The sequence below is a fragment of the Streptopelia decaocto genome, assembly GCF_964273445.1.
Source record: "Streptopelia decaocto genome assembly, chromosome: 4".
Lineage (NCBI taxonomy): Eukaryota > Metazoa > Chordata > Aves > Columbiformes > Columbidae > Streptopelia > Streptopelia decaocto.
In genome coordinates, this window is record NC_138658.1 from 6931286 (window position 1) to 6952334 (window position 21049).

The window sequence follows — 21049 nt, forward strand, 5'->3', positions numbered from 1 at the left end:
GGAATAAGTACCAATCTGCAGATTCAGCTTTATATTTTCAGGCTGGGCTGAAAACACTCATGGTACCAGAGACAAGGGAAAAAATTTAAAACATCAAGAAACTTGTGACTTTCCAAGTATGCTTTTCTGCCTGCCTATGGTTTAAAAGTACTATTGATTAAAACAAATTTCGCAGCTCTTGGATAATGGAAAGTCAGTTTAAAAACAAGAAATGGCAACAGTCAGTTCTTTGGACCAGCTTAATCTTGCAGCTTTGATTCAATGAGCTCTTCAGTAAAGAACCCTGCTTAAGACCAAGATCAGTGAAAACACTAAATTCCTTTAGTATTTTTCCTGTGCTGATTTGAAGTTTTAATATTCACCATTCCCCCACTCATGGCAGGATGGGTATGTCTCAACTCGGAGAAAATTGGGCTTCCCTTCTGCTCTTTCTTTCAAATGAAGCCTGTAACAAATACGCCTTTTTGATTATTACCCAGTTCGTGCATCAGTACCATGGATGGTGTTACAACAGTTCCGTGAATATTCTGCAAATGAAGCGCTACCAGATGCAGCTTGTCATACTGCAAACATGGAGGTTTTCCTCACTACCATAATTATATACCATTTTACCTCGAAATACTGAAGAATCACGGCCTTTATGTCATATTGGTAGCAACCAAGGTTTAATCTCTTTGGATCTATACTGGTCATCATGGAAGCATAGAGAAAACAAAACATAGAACAATGGAGAGATAAGGTCAAAAGATTACGTACGTATTATTAAGATACATGAAGAGAAAAAGGTAATTCAGAGCTCCTCACTTTCTTAATTTCAGTTCAGAATTTCAATTGTTTCCATGTTGCTTAAGTTTGTGCTGATTTTCCTCATTTTTGAGGAGGAACCATTCTGATTGATGTAATAACAAAGTGATATATCATGGCAAGAACAAAAAACCTCCTACAAATAACTGCAGTAGTCTACTGCCAGATCCGGCACAAAACCTTCCAGCAGGCTTCAAACTTACATTGCTACTTAGTGTTCCATAGATAGAAACAGAAGTAGAAGCATGTGGAAGTAGAGCAGTTACAAGCAATTGCAACTATCTTTACAATCTCTCCGGCTACATCAATATCTGCCCAATACAGAAAAAAAAAATCTCAGGATTTCTGAAGCTGCAGCTGCTCCAGCCTTCACAGCACAGAACCAAAGGGTTACTGGGTTTGGTTGGGATGGAGTTAACTTTATTTACAGCAGCACATATGGTTTTGGATTTGTGACTAAAACAGCATTGGTAACACATCAATGTTTTGGCTATTGCTGGACAGTGCTTGCACAATATCAAGGCCTTCTGTTTCTCAGCAACTAGGCTGTTGACTAGAAGCTGTAACATCACAAGAAGCAGCAGCAGCAGCAGCAGCATAGAGACATGGTGAACTAGAACAACTTCGTTCATACTAATGTAACTGTTGCTTTCAGCTCCACAAATATGAGGGAGGAGAGAAACAGACAAACAAACAATAAACAACCACCAAAAAACCCCACAGCCCCAAAACCACAGACAATGAAAACATGCTCCAGAGACAGTAAAAATAGCGAAGCTCACTGAAAAGCACACTCAGGAAACCCCAAAAACGGCTGTGAAAGAGATGTGGCATCTTCCACAGAGAGAAAACAGCTGAGTCCAAAGAGAACCAACTCCTGCAGCCTATAAAGATATATAAAGATATAGCTTTATAAAGATAGCTAGAGGCCAGGTGAACCCTGAATATGAAAAGTCAAGGCTGTCAGGCCCAAGAAAAAAATCCCACAGCAGCCAAGGTTAAGGCAGCAACCACATGGCAGACAATGCTTGCTTTGCTAGTGAGAAAAGCAAATGGAAGAACCTTAGTACTATACTTGATTTCTTCTTACATTGACAAGGTTCAACATTCTGTGTACACAAGACTCTTCTAGTTGAACATTCTACCAGGTAAAGTAGTGGCAGCTGTCTTGGCTCCAACTCCACATCTAAGGTACAAGAGATCCAGTCCCAAATTCAGAGTCTTGGGTCCCCTTTTGCTCCACTTTAACAGGAAGACAAGAGTCATCTTTCCCTTGACGCTTGTCTTCTAAGCCTTGGTTGGTTTGGAGCTGTTGTCTTAAGTTGGCTTTCTCTGAGTTCTTACTTGCATTTGTGGTAATGTACAAACCCAGAGAGCCAATATAGTCCAACAACTTTATTGCTCGTGGTGGATGTAAAACAGAGTTTGGCATAAATGGGAACATGCTAATTCACTCAAATACTGTCTACTCCATTTATAATCATCTTTTATTCTTTCAATTTATTTTTATTCTTGTTCCTTCAAATGCTTCTGTACTTTGTAATTTTATATAGACAAAGTTCATGAAAACTTATTAACTACTGTTCTAGAGCAATGGTTTTAAATTTGTGAGCTGCAGTTTCCAGAAAGGCTCACAGACTAGCATTAAAAGAACCTCAGAAGATAACTAAACAGTAACAAGCTTACAGGTTGACTAATGCTTACTAAAACAAAAAACAGCCAACCAACCAAAACCAACCAACCAAAACCCTACACACCTGTAGTAGTCTGCAAACCAAAATGAGATTGGAGGCCCCTGTTATACTGGCCCTGAACAAAATCAGAAACTCCATTGTCACAGAACACTCTCCAGCCCCTTCTCTCACAGTTTTCACGGCTGAGCAGTGAAACCGTAAACTGCAACGCTTCTCTCGGCACATCCAAGTCAAAAAAATGTTCAGCCTGAAACAGTAAACAAAATATTTTATGAGAAAAGGAAGAAAAAGATACAAGAGCGGAATGTACTATGAGCACATAATTTACTAAAACTGAGGAGACATTGAAAATTCCACAGGAACCAAGATATGCATAATAAATTCATACTGCATAACATCCTCTTTGATGCTGGAATTTTTTGCAATAGTGGTAGCCTCCCTGGGGGATATACACAGGCACAAATCTCTGGGTTTTAGTGGACAGGCCTTCTTTAATTTGTACTGATCATTTCATAAGCCACTAGCTAAAAAGTTCCTAGTTTACATTTTTGTCTTTATTTGGATAGTCAAGATAAGCCAATTTGTTTGGAAACCCCCATTGCATCACACTTAGGAGAACAGTGATTTAACTCTTTTCTATCAACATAAAAGGCTCTGTGTATTCCAACATTCAGTCACAGACTTGAAGAGAGAACTTAGCACACAGTCTTCAGGCTGCTAATACAATCACATGCATTTCCCCATAGGCAAACAAATCTTTCTTCAAGTTCACACTGATGAGCATCAATGATGTCTTCCAGTTATCGCCACAAAAATCAATGATGAAATGCACCTAGTTCCTCAGCATTAGTTTCAAGATCTACAGACACATGTAGGACAATAATCAAAGCAAAAATGGGTGAAGAGGTTTAAATTTGTTTCCTTAGTTACATGGTTATGTAGAAAAATGTGAAATGAGGAATTGTTGCAAGTTATATACACATGAAAAAAGTTAATTATGTCTAAATGAAAAGATGTTTGCTTGTTTGAAACTGTCTAGTGTATGAATGGTCTAGATAGACCACAATTTTCAGTTCATTGCCAATATTCAGCAAATATTCAAACTGAAGGGAATGCAACAGTTTGAATAAGAGAGAGAAAACATGTTGGTCCCCCATCAAGACACATCTTTAAGTATGGAAATAGAAAGATCAGGATGTTTATGTTTCATTTTTCAAGTATGTCAAAAGTGTGAAAAGGAAGCTTTTTTCCCAGAAAAAACACTGACTGAAGAACGTTCATTTGTTTCTGCACATCTTTTAGGCAGTACATGCTGCTTTGAGCTTGCATTTATATGCCAACTATGATTATAGAAAAGGCACAATATTCTTTTGAAAGAATTACATATTACAAGATGTGATCTGTCATCAGTGCTTGAGTGGGGCTATCCTGGAACTCTTTACCACCAACTCACCCTCTTTCAATACACTTTTCTCCAGCACATGAAGTACTTCACAAGAAATCCTCACAACACAAATGAAGGGCATCTCTGAACCAAAGGTTTGTATGAGAATGAAGCCAGCTATATGTTTAAATAGTTGATGAAAATTCTGTACCCAATCTCTACATAAGATTGACCTTTATGAGACTTTATTTTTTAATTTGTAGAGAGGAAAAAATGACCAAACTACTATAAGTAAAATAGTTGAGAATATTTACAAAGAAAAAAAATTAAACCTTTATTTTCCTTTGCAAAGCCATTTCATTGTGAAGCTCAGAAGTGTGTGCATGTATTTAAAAATACTCACAGCAAAGCAGTAAAAACTCTGAAGAACCACTGCCATTTTGAGTGTTGCTAACTACCAAGTAAGGCAAACAGATTTTCAGTTTTCAGAAAGAAGCAGTATTTTCCCTTGAAGAAAAACAGGAGTTATAAATAACTGTCTCTAACAAAGAAGTGCCAACAATACTTCGCATTTTGCACTGTATCTGATGTTGACTCTTGATGGCACATTTATTGCTCTGCTGTCACATAGTATGATAGGAAATTTTTGCTCATACAATTGTAATACTGGACCTTTCGGAGTTTATTCTAGTTTAAATATAAACTAGAATAGTGCTAAACTTTTTCCTAGTGGAAAGTTATGCTTAAACATGATCTTGTCTCGCGATTGTCTTCACTGTCTGGAAACAATTGAATCAAATTATCAAAATACTGGTTTTCACAGGTGGTAGGTGAAGTAGAAACAAGGCAGGACTCCATGACACAGGAGCAATCCTGCAAGCTTTCATGGACTATCCAGCTGCAGTTTTCCATTCTACAGCAGGCAAAACATTTAAACCCAACTTTTAAGGGTCAAGGAGTCTCTTCTGCTTTCATTTAAGCCTTTAAGAAAGCTGTTGAGGAAATAAAATTCATAGTACAAAAGCCTAAACATTTTCTCTTTCTCTGAGGAACACTCCCAAAATCAGAGAAATACTTTTATGTTAGAGTGCCTTAGTGCAGTTTCCAGGAGGGTGTGCTTCACAATCTTGCCAGGCACAGCAGTGGGACTGACTGGCTGTTGCTCCACAGCTCTTCCTTTTTGCCCTTTTTAAAAGTGGGGGTTGTGTTTCCCCTTTTCCAGTCAGTGGGAACTTCACCAGACTGCTACAGCTTCTCAAATACAATGAATAGTGGCTTAGCAACTTAATCTGACAGTTGCCTCAGGACCTGTAGAAGCATCTCATCAGGTCCCATGGACTTGTGCACCTTCATCTTCCTTAGATAGTCTCAAACTCAATCTTCTCCTACAATGGGTGGTTTTTCATTTTCCCAGTCCCTGCATTTGCCTTCTTTAACTTGGGTGGTGTGGCTCGTTTCTGAGCTTGAAGGAGGAGATCCTTGAATATTAACCAGATTTCTTGGGCCACTCTTCCCTCCAGGGCTTTATTCTATGGTAGCTACTAAGCAGATCTCTGAAGAAGCCAAAGTCTGCTCTCCTCAAGTTCAGGGTAGTAAGCTTGTGGTGCACCCTCCTTGGTTCCCTAAGGACCCTTAACTCCACCATTTCATGGTCACTGCAGCCATGGCTGCCCTTGAGCTTCACATTCCCCACCAGCCCTTCCCTGTTGGTGAGAACAAACCCAGCATAGCACCTCTCCTTGTTGGTTCCTCTATCACTTGGAGAAGAAAGTTATCATCAACACATTCTATGAACCTCCTGGATTGCTTGGGCCCCGCTGTGTTGTTGCTCCAACAGACATCAGAGTGGTTGAAGTTCCCCATGAGGACCAGGGCTTGTGAATATGAGGCTAGTCCTATCTGTCTACAGAAGACCTCATCCACTTGGTCTCCCTGGTCAGGTGAGCTATAGCAGACCCCCACTATAATGTCACCTGTCCCTGCCCTCCCTTTAATCCTGAGCCATAAGCTCTCAGTCAGAGCTCCACGTGCTCCTGCTGGTCATTGATACAGAGGGCAACAAACCCACCATGTCTCCCCTGCCTGTCCTTCCTGAAAGAGCCTGATACGGCCAAAATGTTTGTATTCTTCTCATACAATTCAATTTAGAAGGATGAGTGTAGGACTCCACAGACCAAACAGCTTTGTTTGCAGAGGATAAGAGCAAAATTTGGGCACTATTTACACCTTACTGGAGTTTATACTGAAACGGATATTTTTTTTTTCTCCTTTAATTCATAGGCAAGTAGCATTCTGACTACAATCATACTTCAAAGCATTGTGGAACTGGATTTTAACATGAAGGTCGGGTGACAGTCCTCATACTAAATCCAAGCCTCCTTAAGTTTTATGGCACATCAAGATCTCTGTATTCTCTGTTTTAAGTTGGAGCCATTTACTGTCTAAGAATTCCACATGTGGAAGCAGTGTTTTCTAGCATGCAGTGTAGTTGCCTTCCCCCCGAACTTCAAAATGATATCAAGATGAGGTTTCTACGGCAAACAGCTCTGGAAGTGCTGAAGGCATGATTCTGGCTCAGGCACATATATACTCTCCCATAAAGAAGAAAAAAGTCATTTTAATAAAGACTAAGTAATGAAAAGGGATACAGGTTAAAAGAACCAAAATCCTAATACCAAAAGAGCAAATACAGAACTTGCAGGAGACACAAAGAAAGCCCTTCAATGGACACTTCAGAAGCCTGGTAAAAATCCAGCTACATTAATAATCAAAAAGTTTTTGCAAATGAGGAAGCAAATTTGAAAGAGGCCCTGCTAGTCCCACACTCAGGCTTTCTTCAAGGTAAAATAGCCCAACTGAGCAGAAACCTTGGCACAATCTTCCTTCAAATGACATGTTTACCTGACACCTGTTTGGCTGCTAGCAAGAAATTCTCATATCTAATGAGTTGGCTATTGAAGGCTTTAAACTTACCCTTGGCAAACTAGCTTCTCAGCTCCAACTTGTAAAAAACTCTAAACATGAAAAAAATGGAACGAGTGTCACTCTCCTCTTTAACAGCATAAAAATCAGGAGTTTTGGCAAATAAGTTTTTCAGACCAATTAATAAAGAACAACAAAATATTAATTCTGAGCTATCAGTTGCTTTCATTCTAGTATTTAATTTGGCAAACTCACACAAGTCCCTATTATTTCCCCTATTGTTTTATGTGTGGTGGTGAAGGATTCTGTGCGATGTTTGAGGAGCAGAATACAGTTCCTACGTATTTCATACTAGCATTCAAGCACCACAGTAAATTCTATCCCTATGGATCGATAAACAGACATGCATGCAAGTTTAAATGGAGATTCAGTTTCCATTTCCTGTGGATTCTCCCATATTAAGTGAAGGAAGAGTTTTCCCTTTCCCTCTCTTTGGAGATGGTGCCATAGACATAGCAAACTTATCTTCTGACTCACATAGAAGCAGAGGTGAGAGCTTTTTTCTGTGTTCTTACAGTGTCTAGCATAAAAGTTTAAAGGTTCATGACCAGCAGTACAAGGGATGCCATTTATGTAAATACTGAAAGTGACACCCACACACACTTGTTGTTGAAGCTGGCATTGTTTACAGGGAAAGGGACTAATACATTGATTAGCACCTTTAATCCATCAGGAAGGGAAAAGGATCTGGACTACTCTGTTAGTATTTGGTTAGGATGCTCAAAGTAACTTCTATTCTTTTGTAGGCTGGAAAGGCAGTAAGTTTAACCTGCTGTGTGACCCACCTGTGGAACTTTTCGAAATTAAGGAAATATGAAATGCAAGGGAGGTCCAAACTCAAGCCAATTACAGTATTGGCTACACAGTTCATGGTAGCCCTGTTCTATTTCCACCACCACCATCACCATCAAGCCAAGACATCCACTCATTTCCTCCCTCTCCTGACTTGTACTGAATTATTCCAGATGTAGAAGCTTCGTTAGCTCCAAGCTACATCTAAAAAAGCCCCGTGACCTAGTCTACGTTTTCCATTTCGCATCTGATATGTTACTGAGTTGTTAGTGCTCAGATCTCCAATTGAAAGAAAAAAAATCAGACAGAAGTCAGCATCCTCAGCTTGCATCTACTGCTTTTCCATCGCAACTCATAGATCCTTACTTGAGCAGTTACCCTGAATATTCATGTTAGTCTAAAACAGGCATATGGGAGCTCACATAGGTAAACAGAATTCTCAGCCATCAGGTTATTTACAAAAAAACTTGCCTTTTTCTTAAGTTGCTTCTAAGTATTGCAGGAATCAAAGTCATCTGGAATTAATCATTTCACCTGGGAGAGGTAGTAATTTTGTGTCATTTATTTAACCCAAGGATTAGGTTTTGGTAATCTCTACCTACCTCATCAGTCCTTGTATTTTGGAAAACTGGGTCCAGATTGTCCTTATATCAGTCATATGGATCAAAGGTGTTGTTACTTTCATACATCACATGCCAAACACATCAGAATGATCAGCTAGAAGTGAATGAATCATCCTGAGACTACAAAAAGCACAGGATAGTAGCCATATATTATCCTGTGCAAGAGTAGCAAGTAAAGAACCATTTATAAGGTCAATCTATGTAGAGGCAGAATAAACACTTTTTGACATTTTTCATCATAACGAACAGAGTTAAACTCCTCTTGATTGTTAAAGCAAAATGACCTTTGGAAAAGGTCCATACTTGGAACTTTGATTTTGCTGTTCTTTGTAAGAAAAGAACACACCTATCTAACTGCTTAGATTAATGATTCATGTACATATTGGTATTTTTCCAGTAAAGAAGAGTTGTGTTAGACACTGAAGAAATGAGACAATGGAGCTTTTTATGTTCCTATTTGGAAAGTTAGGTCCTGCTTATAATCACGTCCATCATATGGTTATAGAGTATTAGTACTTTTGTAGGGTGTTTCTGAGGTCGTTGTTTGTTGGTGACAGAGTGGGAGTGCGAAGACAGGTGTTGGGTGCAACAACCATTACCTCCTGAGTCCTGTTGCTGCCTCCTGGAAGACACCCAACTGTTGTCTCAGAAAAGCCTCAAATGGTACAGCATTCCTACTGAAGTTGAACCTACTGTTAAAAACAGAATGTTAGGACTGGCCGACTGACAATGCTACCCACTGAGATAAGGCAGAGAAAAGCTACAGAGACACTAACAAAATTGTAATTTCTGGGGGAGCCCTTTCCTGTAAGCACAGCTTCCTTAAATAAGGCAGCTGTAGACAAGAGGAAAAATTTGAACTCTACAATGAAAACGCATATGCTACAGGAAAACATTGTTGCATAGAGCAAGTCCTGCCCACAAATTGACCAGATGCTCATGTTCCTAATCAGCATTATGCTGGGAACGCTGTGGCTGTTGTCTTGAAGTTAGAATAAACCTGAAAGCTTCTATAATGCAGAGCTTTGCAAGGAATGCTTTCCAGAAGCACTACAGTAACGGGGCCTCAGTATCAAACCAGCTACGTACAAAAACTAGATCTGCTTGTTATCACTGTATTAATTTGCTTGAAGGCATTCCTGCTTCTAAATTAACTTTAGAGGATGATTCACGTTCATGCTCACCACTACCACTTATTTTCCGCGCTTCATTCAGCATATGTAGTGTTTTTAAAACATTAACTTTTGTAGACTTTCACCTGTGTTCGCTATTCTGCCAAAACATTTTTATTATCTTTCATCATAGCCAGCAGAAGAATCAAACCTGGCAACAAAGAGTCCAAACTCCAACTTCCAACAGCGAATACCATTTTAGCAGCTGATAACTCCTGTTCACCTTCATAGTTAAACTTGAAGTTTTGCAAGAACAGCTGCATATAGATGAACTGACTCTTTCTTCTGGATTTTGCACATCCTGTGTATTTATACAATCTAAAAAAAAAGCCAAGTTTGAAGAAAATCTGTTCAGCAATTCTGAAGAAATAAGTTTTACACTACCAAAACACAGGCTCAAGTAATTATTGTGGTTTGCTAGTAAGTCTTTTCCTGATTCTGCCTTACTTCCTATAAGAGGTAAAAATGCTATTAAAAGATACTTTATACATTTCTTCAAAGAGACAGAGGAAGAAAAGAGAAGGAAGTAATGCTCAAAGCATTTGTCTTAAATACTACTGTAAACAAGTGAACAATGATTGCACATAGCAGTCGTCCCATTCATTACACAGGTTTCCCCATCACAACCTTCCCCTCGTCCAAAAAAAAAGTCTAGATGAACATATGCTTCATCCAGCCTCACTAACAGGCCAGTATCAACATTCTAAAACCAATTTTGAGCTGGTTACTCCTATATACACTGTTTAACAACAGAAAAGTAAGTTTCTGTGAGGATATGGGACAGTTTCTAGCTAATAGGGGTTCCACTGATTACTTAAATATACCCAATAAGTCAGTGTTACTTAACGCTTAAAGAAGTGTTTTAGTTTTCATTTTTATGTTTGCCTTTAGCAGTTAATGTTTCACATACTAAATTAAACAACTTCAGGATTTTTGAAGAATACTAGAAGAAGAACATATGCTTTTTCCTTCAAGCAAGTAAAGCTGACCCAAGAGAAGGAGATTAATTTTTGGAGAGCTTGAAAAATAGCCAGAAAATTAACCTCAAGACTAAGCATTTGTATCACAGGAAATACCAAGATATAAAGATTTTCTTTTTAATTGCAATAATTAAACATGAACTCAGGGTTGGTGTGCCATAATTCTCTTAAAGTTGTAGTCGGCTGAACAAGTATATCTGGAACCAAAAAACATCAAGTTATATAAAATAAAATAAAACGTTCCCTACTGACACTTATGGCAACAAGCACATACCAAAAAAAAAAATCTGCATTAGTTAACTCAAAGTGAAAACTAGAGATTTTCTTTCACTCATTACTTGGCCATCTTTACAAGTCCACAACAGAAAAGAATCACTGGACAACTCAATGAACTCCAAAACTAAAGAAAGAAAGAAAAAAGTTTAATCAAGCTACATTAAAAACTCTGCTTTTTGATTATATATAGTAAGAAATTAATGTCAAGTACTTCTGGAGATGATGATGAGATAAAGATGAGGACACTTGTACAGATGTTTAAAAACTTATTTAATTTTTTCAATGTATAGATAATCTATCCATAATTAAGGGTCTAACCATTACATTTTCTCCTACAAACTACTAAAACCAGAGACTACCAAGCAGTTTAAATAACATATGAAAAAGCCGCATCTATTTAATAGCTGCAGAACTCATAGGGCAGTAAAATGTAAAAAAAAAAAAAAAAAAAAAAAGTTAAAAAACCTACTGCAAGAATATTAACTGTAATAAAAAAGAAGACATTAAAACCAGCAGCTAGTTAGGTGCCAGGACATAATAGAACCCATAAGGACAGGCAAAGAATGAAGCTAAGTTAGGGAGAAAGAGTCTGTTTTCAGAGAAGAACTTCCTGACAGACACCACAACAAAGCAACATGAACGGTGACTGTGTGGTCCCCTTCTTGTAAATAAATCAGGCGTCAAAGGTTGATCTGCAGTTAATAAGAGGCCTAAGCCTTCTCCAAGGATTTGTAGTATTCTGTCAGCACAGTCCAAGCCTTAGGAGCCATGAAGCCTTCCGGTGGGTTTTGTCCTTCTCGAGCCAGCTTGCGCATGCGGGTCCCCGATATAAAGTCAAAGTCTTCGTGGCTGAGAGAGCAGGAGTGGGGGTGAGGGGGAAAGGGAGAGGAGCAAGGGAGTGGAGAAAAAAAGAACATATTTTAAAACCAGGCAAACTTGCTCATACTCCTTCTGCTTCCTTGATACTTCATAAATTTCTTCCTGGGAGTATAATGCTGTAGAGTAACTGTCATTCGGAGATACTTGGCCAGTAAATCTCCAGAACATACACCCTCTACAATATTCTGCTTAGGTAACTCCTGCCTGTGGACTGAACTGAGCCTGTTTTTCCCTCTAACCTGGCTTGCTCTCTATGAGCAAACAGGGAACTGCTGTTTAGAGAGAACCATCTTCTCCACCTCCTGTCTCAGCTCTCTGCCAAGCAACAGCAGCCATCCTATTGTGCACCTCACCCTGCCACGGCAGCAGACCAGCTCTATGTGCAGGATGAAGATGGTCATTTCAGTGCCACTAAAGAATGTGAAAAAACAACACTGCAGGAAATCTCAGTGAAGGACAGTTCACAGAAGAGAGACAGTAAAAGCCTCGGCATCTAGAGGCAAGCTTCACAGCTTCTGCAGCTGGGCCATCGCAAGTCACTGAGCATGCATGTACATACGTATGCATGTCAGTAATGTAGCACATACAGTTCAAAATAAAGAAAAAAGCAGGGGAATAGCAAAAATATCTTCCCCTAAAGATATTTTTCCCTAAAAAACGGAATACACTTGGACAAATGCACAAAAGAAGCCAGATCAGGATTGTTTATCATTGTTAACATGACAATCTAAATTAATGCTAACTTCTCAGATATCTGGTCATAAGCAGCAAAAGCTCCACAAGTTACTCTCCTACTCCTCATAGGACTGAAACAGTAAAAGCAAGACAAGAATGCCCAAGTTCTACCAAATGCTCCAAACCAAAAATTTATTCTTAAATTAAATATGCAATTTTACTTATGCCATTTGCTCAATTTGCAACATGTATGCATTACTCATTCTTTACTGTTTGAAATAAAAGCCAAGTATTGATCTCAGATGCACATGCCTTAAACAGAAACAAGAGCCAAGTGTGCACATCAGAGGGCAGAACTTGGCTGTAAGTGCTGAGCTATGCTCAGTAGGGTATAGAAGTCAGCAAGATGAAGAAAGCATTCCACAGTTCCCTTTCACAACACCATTAGCCCCATAACTTTTTGATTTGGATTGTGTGCATTTACACAGCAGCACTGCCATACATGCTCTTTTCTTATTGCTCTCAATTTGGGACTGTGGGTTCCTGAAGTGTCACGACAAGGCAAAAACTCAGTTGTGCTTCAATTGTACAAAACATAAATTACATAAAAATGAAAACCTGAAGTTCATGTAAGCCCAAGGTTATGCCACTGCTATTCATAAACAACACCTGAAACTTTTGTGTCTTGACAGAGAGATGCCTACTGTTCACTAACACTGCCTGAAGGTAACTTGAGTTCTTGCAAAGACCTATTTCTATAAAACGTATGCAGGGAAGTGCTAAGCCTGGTTAATTCCAGTGAAAAAAATACTAAGCCTTCAGATGATCAGGAAGAGTAAAGCAAGTGCTATAAATTTCTCCATGTGTGGTTTTCTCCACAGTGTGGTAGCAATACCAGAGTTCAAGCATAAAGAAAAAAGTCTTAGCTGCTTTATCCCCTCCTTGCCTGTTAAGTTTTCAGAAAAACACTCAACTTCCTCCCATGCCTTACAAGTGAAATAAAGGCACTAAGACAATATATTTAGCTTTGCCATATAAGTTGGCAATTGCTTTAGGAGGTTCTTATCCCTAGTTGCATAGAAAGCGGCTCTAGGAATCTGAGATATCAAGAAAAAGAGAAACACAAAAAAAGCTAAGGAGATCTACAGGAACTACAAGAAAAGGGAAGAAAAACATGAGTGATGATCATTTAAGAAACATATTACATTCAGTAACTCAAAATTTCTAGAAATGTTTCAAAAATACTATCAAAAAGTACAAAAATATTTATAATGCTCTGTCATTATCACAGAATCACAGAATGTTAGGGATTGGAAGGGACCTTGAAAGATCATCCAGTCCAGTCCCTCCACCAGAGCAAACTTATCCCAAACTTAGTTTTGAATGTGTTTTTCTTTAAAAAAAATTACCTTAATTAGTAATCACTAAAGTGACTCAAATGGAGCTTTGGCAATATATACTGTATGTTGAAAAAACACAGTAAATTTTGCCTTTTAAAAAATTATGGCATTTGCAATTTTATTGTTCCCAGTTTAATCTCCACCTTCATACCTAAAACATATTTGAATATCTACTCTATATTCATTGTCTTTACTAATGGTAAAAATCAAATCTCTTGAATATCAGAAACTGAGATTTCCACTAGCAGAAATACTTTAACAGTCCTGGCACTGTGGTGGGATATGAACCATGAGCGTTTTGAAATAAAATTTATCAGTATTAGTAACTGATTTTGTGGAACAAGAAATGGGAAAGAACAGTCAAGCAATTTCATTCACAGTGAATTTTGATGATATTAGAAGCTACTCTACATAAAATGGATTCGAGCAGAACATGAGAGGGGGGAAACATTTGACCATTAAAAGCTGCTATGAAATATACATGTCAAACCCATCCAAACTGCATTCTCAAGTGAGATTTGGAATGACTCTCAATTAAACTTAACCCAAGCCTTCTCTGAGCATGGGATTTAAGTGCCTTTGAAATTTTTATTCAGTGGCTTCTGGAATTTGCTTTCTTTGAGCCACACTGTATGCTAGCAAATGCTTTTAACACTGATTTGACCTTTTATTACCAGTTGAGTGTGAGAGTATTGACATAATATTCGGTGCCAATGCAATTGAAAGCATTCTCCAAAGAAAGAGGGCAGGAAAAAAGCAGAAATAAATCCAGAACAAAAATGTGTCAACAGAAAACCAGTCTTGAAACATATTACATTGAGACTGGTATTCGCTCCATGGCATAGTGTCCTAGAACGCTATGACACTCACTGTTAATTGAGAAACCATATTTCACATAGTTAAATTAAGGACAGTCAAGTATGCTTATCTCAGCCTCTTTACACCATTTCAAAAAAATCAAGTATCACACCACACAAATTTGGGAACAGTATGTACTTAGTTGGAACATCCATTCTGTAAGTATGATTTGATAATATTAAAGCTGTCATGACAACTATATTCAAGGTCCTGGGAATACACTATATAAAGTTAAAATCTCTCTCTTCACAGATACCCATGTTTCATTAATATTTTACAGAATGCATGATACTGCTCCAGTAACCTTACTTATGGGTTTCTTCTAGCCAAAATGATCTCAGCCGTTTTCTTGCAGAACTTAAAAAAAAAAACAAAAACAAAACCAATTTTTCCAGACACTGCTGTGGCTTTTTTAATTGCCAGACTAATTTCCTTTCTTAATTGAGTTTTTTCACAGCAGCAGTCTGTGGCTGCATTTTATAGGACTGATCTTCTGTAAAGAATTGGGAATCTCTGTTCACCCAACCAACCACCATTATTAAACCACCAATGCCAAAATACACTTGTCTGTGGTAACTGTTTGAGAGGCCTTTTTGGCTGAAGGAACACATTGACGTTTTTTGAAGGGATTTCAGCATTGGACAGAGATTTTTTGAGGGGCGGTGGTGCTCTTTGATGATTGTTTGGCTCTTTGGTTCTTTTTTCTTTACACTTCAGTCTAACAGTGGTTCACAGATCAGGTATTAATTTCAATTTCTCCATTATAGCTAGAATTTTTCTTTTCCAAAACATGATTGGACATATTCAATTATTAATCCAAAATTCTAGGAAATCTAAAAGGGTGAAAATTATAAGCAAAGGACTGTATCAATATTCATAAGTTTCCATATGTAATATTTCTTTAGAATTCTATGCAAGTGGAAACGCTCAAGCTTCCCCCAGAAGGCTTGCTATCTGACTTCAGCAACAATCAAAAGGGAATTTTTTTGTATTATCCTCATTTTGGTCAAAGGGAGAATAAAATGAAGTTAGCTCTACCTGTGCTGCTATACTTCACTTCAAATGCATTCCTCAAATCCCTTTCCTAAATCTTAGTTTTAGAAACGTATTTCCAAAGAAAAATAAGTTTTAAGACTGCAGTTCCATGAGATATTAAATCTAGTTCTAAGCCACCCAAGAAACACATTAAAAATTGTGGTGGCTTCCTGAGGTAAAACACAAATACAGTTTCAAGTCATTGGTTATTTACAGGTCTTAACATTTTAAAGTGTGTAAACTGCTTGACTGAAGTTACAAATTAAACTTTGTGCACTACTCTGCAACTACAATTGCTGTGCAGCTACTATAAGGGCTTTTACAGTCTTTTCACAGCCCCTTTCCACACACACAATGCTCTATGATTAGCCCTGAATGCAACCAGGACATCTCTGCCTTTCCTTGGAAACACCTGCTGCCTGGTGACTCCAGCTCCAACACAGCATCACAGCAGCTCAACATCATTAACCAGCAACATGAGGCTCTGACACTCAGAGTCAAGTCATGTTCTCCAGACTGTTCCCAAGCAGAGATACCGGGTTTACTGATGCTCCAAGGTCAGCAAGCACTCTGGAGGATACTAAAGGAAGAGTGAAGTAACTTCTGTATCAACTCCACAAAAGTGCATTTGTGCAGACACCTTTTGGAGCTGAAGACCTTAAGAACAATGACCTTTTAGAATCACAGGCAGCACACCTGAGAAGAAAGGGCCTTTGCAACCAATTTGGAGGCAGGGCCAGTGGTATGTTTTTTGATGCTTCCCAGGCTTGACACCAGGTCATGTATAACAACTTTCTTCCCCACATTTTCATGCTGTGTTTTTCACCAGATAAGTGGTAGGCTCAGTAAAGAACTCCATGAACACCACTATTTCACATCCAAGTCTCTTCTACCAGTCCTGATCCTCTCATATTTTGAGACAATCCTCTGTTCCCTGCCATCCTCCTCACAGAGTCAAACACCACATGGCCCAGGAGTCGGCCACATTTTCAACATTACGCGGACTATGTTGAAATGCAGCCAGCTGCACCCACCCAAGCTCTAGCTGTGTCTGGAGCCTACCACAGTGTTCTGTCTATGGCAAGCAGGAGCAATAACCACGCTCTCTTCAGGGAGTCTGTGTGTGGCTGCATTGCCATCTAGAGGATTGCTGCCACACTCCGGTCCACTCTGTAGCTCACAAACAGTATCTAGAGAAGGACAGGACAAATGATCTTACATTCTGACAGCAGGACGACAAAACTGCATGCTAATAGCAGCATGGTCTTTTTTACAAGACAGTGACAGAACCAGAAAAACCAAGGGGTTCCACAGGCAGGATGGAAGGATGACAGGATGCATATAATGTGGTGTGTGACAAAAGGCAAAACCTGTAACCACAGAAAACTTCTTTATCATTCGCTTTGGCTAAGGACAGAAATATAATTTTACTCCCCTTGATCTAAATAAAATCTATCCTGCTAAGAGTACAGCATCAATGATCATAGAATCACTATTCTTCTAAAACAATTTTCTGTTCCACACAATGGGAATACTGGCCTCTCACATTGCTACTCCCTTTCTATTCTAACTTAAGGTCTATCTTCCAAAACTTGCTGAATTACTTGGACAACAAACAGGACAAATAACTATCGTATGTGCTACAAGTGCTGTTCGAACCTTATAATGTACACAGGTTTGCGTAAAACTAGCAATATTTATATCACAATCTAGTTACTGTGCACAGCAATGAGGACCTCAAGATGCATCTCAAATAACAAAAGGCACAAGGGTAATGACATATTCAATAGCTAGCTAAGAGGCAATAAGTTCAGGAAAAGACTTTCATGTCATATATGCTGTGAGTATCATTCCTGCCAATTTTATCCCTCCTGATGAAAATACCATATATACCAGGGCATAGGTCTGACCCGATGCTACTGTCCATAGCTTCACCTGAGAAAAAGAAAACCTGCTGCAATGCCATCCAAAGAGAAGCTTCACAGCACTAAGGAGAACCTTATGCTGGAATGCTGCCTATATGGGAGGGAGAAGGAAGGAAGGAAGAACAGCAGCGAACTACAACTGCCAAATAAGCCTCCCTGATTAGCTGCAATTTTAAAACATCTGCAATGTACCAAATCATCAAATTTCTAAACACATATGGACGTTGTAGAGTAATACACAATGAAACTATTTTAATTCTTGTCAGGTTTCAACAGATTTGCCTTTATCATTCTGCTTATGATTCCTAAACAACAGAAGAACATACCATAAAGTTATATTTATTTATGTAAGAGATAACACTTTGCAGCTTTTAAAAATAAAGGCAGACTAACTCAGGTGCTTGGAATTTACTGCTGAAATATAAAGCAGTTACATGACTTGCAATTAAGGTTAAGCCAGCACACTATCTACTAATAAAATGTAATTAATGGAAAGAAAGACACAAGCTGCTGAATAAAACTTCTTGGTTGATTGTCACAAGCCACAGTGGCATCCTTGGGGAGTTTTATACTCAGTGTAACTGCAGCATAAGCAGCTGAAGAACAAGAGATAACAGGTGGGTTCATTTTTACAGCTCAATCCATCCCATGCGGATTTAATCCTTTCAAAGATTAACTGTGTTGTACAGACATCCTTCTTCAGTAGCAAACAGTCAGAGTAGGCAGTAGTAGTCAGAATAGGCAGTAGGAAACAGAGTATAAAAAACAAGAGGTTTTTTTAGAAACACACCTTGCTTGACAATTTGTGTTTCAGTACTAAATTCAACTGCATTTTGATGTAAAACAAAAGTACAGTGCAATAATCTGAATAAAGGGGCTTAAACTAAAATGACAAGTCATCTTCCCAGTCCCACTCATTGGCACCACAGCAATACACACAGCGAGTTTTGGACATGAGTGAAAAATAATATTGGACCATGCACAAGGTGAAATTACCTGTCCTTACTGTAACTGGGAAAAACAAACAAACAAACAAGAAACACAAACAAAACCAACAACCACCACCAGCTGAAAACCCTGGGACATACAATGGGCCAAGGGCATCTTCTAGCTATTTTCTCTGTTTAATAATAATGCAATCTGTCACCCTCTCTTGTCCACTATCTTCTCCCTGCTGTGCTCTCTCATTGCTTCTCTTCCATCATATCTGATGCATACCTGACATCTCAGAAGCATATTTAGAAAGATAAACCAGCAGAAAGCTAATCTTACCATTTTAATAACTAGTAATATTTTTCTGTGGATTTAGCTATCTGTGCCAACATTCCAGAGTTAGAGCAGCTCCAGTACCTGGGAGGAAAAGGGGAGCTTCCACTGGCAGCTAAAGCTGGATGTTAGTTGTGCTGTGAAACTGCACCCAAATCATGCTGAAGTTGCATTCACGATCTAAACCCACATCTAAACACTGCCATCTTTCAAGCAATATGAAGTTAAATAAAAACATTTTTTTAATGTGGGTGGGGGGTAAAAGGCAGCTATTGCTCAAGAAGTCTTAAAACAAAAACACAACTTACTGATCAGAGTCATAATAATCCATGCACTTCTTTTTCTTATTATAAGCTGCAACTCTGAAGGGTACAATTTCCAGTGCTCGGAGGCCTGGAGCCATTGTCAACACTTTGGCGCCATGGGTTGGTTCATATAGATCCTTCCCAGTGTCAGGGTGTGGCATCCCTGCTGGATCTCGCCCTACAATGTAGAAGTTAGCGCCGGCAACCATGCGCGATCTACAGTGCCACTGAACCTAGAGCAGAGACAGGGAAAAAAAAGTTAACAGAAAAAAGGTCACAATATCATTGAAATGTGCGTGCATTGTATAGTTACCACTTTTTCCCTAATGACACATAATTTTTGCTATAGAGCCACAGCAAAGCAATGAATCAGTTATGGGAATCACCACCAAACTTACAGCTATGACATACTATTCCCGTTTCATTTGCAAGTTAGGATACTTCAAAAGTTACTTCAGCACAGTGTTTGGAACAGTATAATCAGGGCAAGAAAGACAGAGCTCATCTTAGTTCAGTTCTTCCTGATGTTCTCACCTTCCACCTCTTTCCTTTTATAGAAAAAGATAATGCAAAAGCAACTGTTTTGGGAACCTTAGTGGGACCTAGCCACATATTGCTCTATTTTAATCACAGTAATTTCTCAAAAAAACCTCACCCTGACCAACAGAAAGCTGCCAAACATCTCACTGGAAGAAATACAAGATAAGATACTTAAAGAAAATTTAACTGTATGGTACAGGAGAAGTAAAATAACTATTACACTGCTTTAGGTAACAAAGACCCAGCACTTCAGAAAATGTCAATATGTTTCATATTGGGAATAAACCCACTAAAAGAATTGTCATACCATCTATATAGCTTAGTATCTGCCTAAGGATATTCAGAGAAGACTTAAACAAAACAAAACCAAAACAGCAAGTACGTAACAGTAGCGTCTTATATCTGCAGCCTTACCTTCACACAAAACTGAGGGGCCTATCCAATAACTACATAGTGTAAAATAGCTTCACAAGCTGAATAAAAAACCCAAACAAACAAACAAAATCAAAACAAACAAATCAACCAAAAAAAACTAACTGTCAAAACATCTGTCAAACACTAAAGAGAAAAAAAATAGGTGGCAGGAGGGGGAAAAAAAGCACAAATCATAGGACAAAGGGTTCTGACAATACCTTGTAATAAATGGACGATGTGATGGATACATTTTAATTTCATTCCAAAAAAAATTGCCTCTGTCTACTGCAAATCTCCACATAAAACTAAAATCACAGTGTTTCATATTTTAGTCACTGTGCATGCTGTTCTATGTTAATAAGCTTTAGGCAAGAACTCAAAAGTGATTTCTCAAAGTAGTAACTAATTGTTAGTTCTGCATTAGTTCTATAAGTAATCATTATAGAAACCATTCAAGGAGAAATTTTGCAGCCAGTATGGAAAGTGTTCTGTAAATCAGTAGTCAGATAAAGAAATTAGGAACCAGTCCTGAGTTATGAGAGTGCCACTGGTATCAGTTATCATCTTGACCACAGCCAGACGTTACACATAACGGATTCCAGTGCTATTCAAGCATACATGATGCTAAGGAAGCATCTGGATGCTGGTATCTATGCTAATAATTTTATTATTTATGTTACAAGCACAGAGTGGGCCATACACATGAAATTCCAGCATACCAGAGCAGTTAGCCGCATATTTTCTGAAACTATTCTAGCATAGTTAAGAAATTTCAATTTCATGTTGTCGTTTGGGTAACAGCAAGAACTTCCATTTTGAATAAGTGAAGCTATTTGACTACGACAATTTAGAACAATGTAAACCACATGTTTAAGACATAAAACTAGTAACCCTTGTCCCATTTCTATACATCTTCAGAACATATTTACCTTCCTAAGCAGGTGAATTTATTGCATTTTGATATTTTCCCTTACAGAACAGTTTCTTTACTTCCAAGGTAATTATCAGGAATGTTAAAAATACACAAATGCTAAACCAATACTTA

At 38.4% G+C, this 21049-nt stretch overlaps 1 protein-coding gene across 2 annotated transcripts in view; it reads right to left on the reverse strand.

Moving 5' to 3' along the window:
* Positions 1-10960: 10960 nt before the first annotated feature.
* The window catches only part of PAPSS1 (3'-phosphoadenosine 5'-phosphosulfate synthase 1), a 38378-nt gene continuing 28289 nt past the window's right edge, over positions 10961-21049 (reverse strand). For both annotated transcript variants that reach the window (XM_082051443.1, XM_082051444.1), the window contains exons 11-12: positions 19054-19283; positions 10961-11556 (exon numbers count right to left, since the gene is read on the reverse strand). In XM_082051443.1, coding sequence (XP_081907569.1) covers positions 11418-11556; positions 19054-19283 — 369 coding nt within the window. In that variant the 3' untranslated portion in view covers positions 10961-11417. The remainder of the gene's footprint in view (positions 11557-19053; positions 19284-21049) is intronic.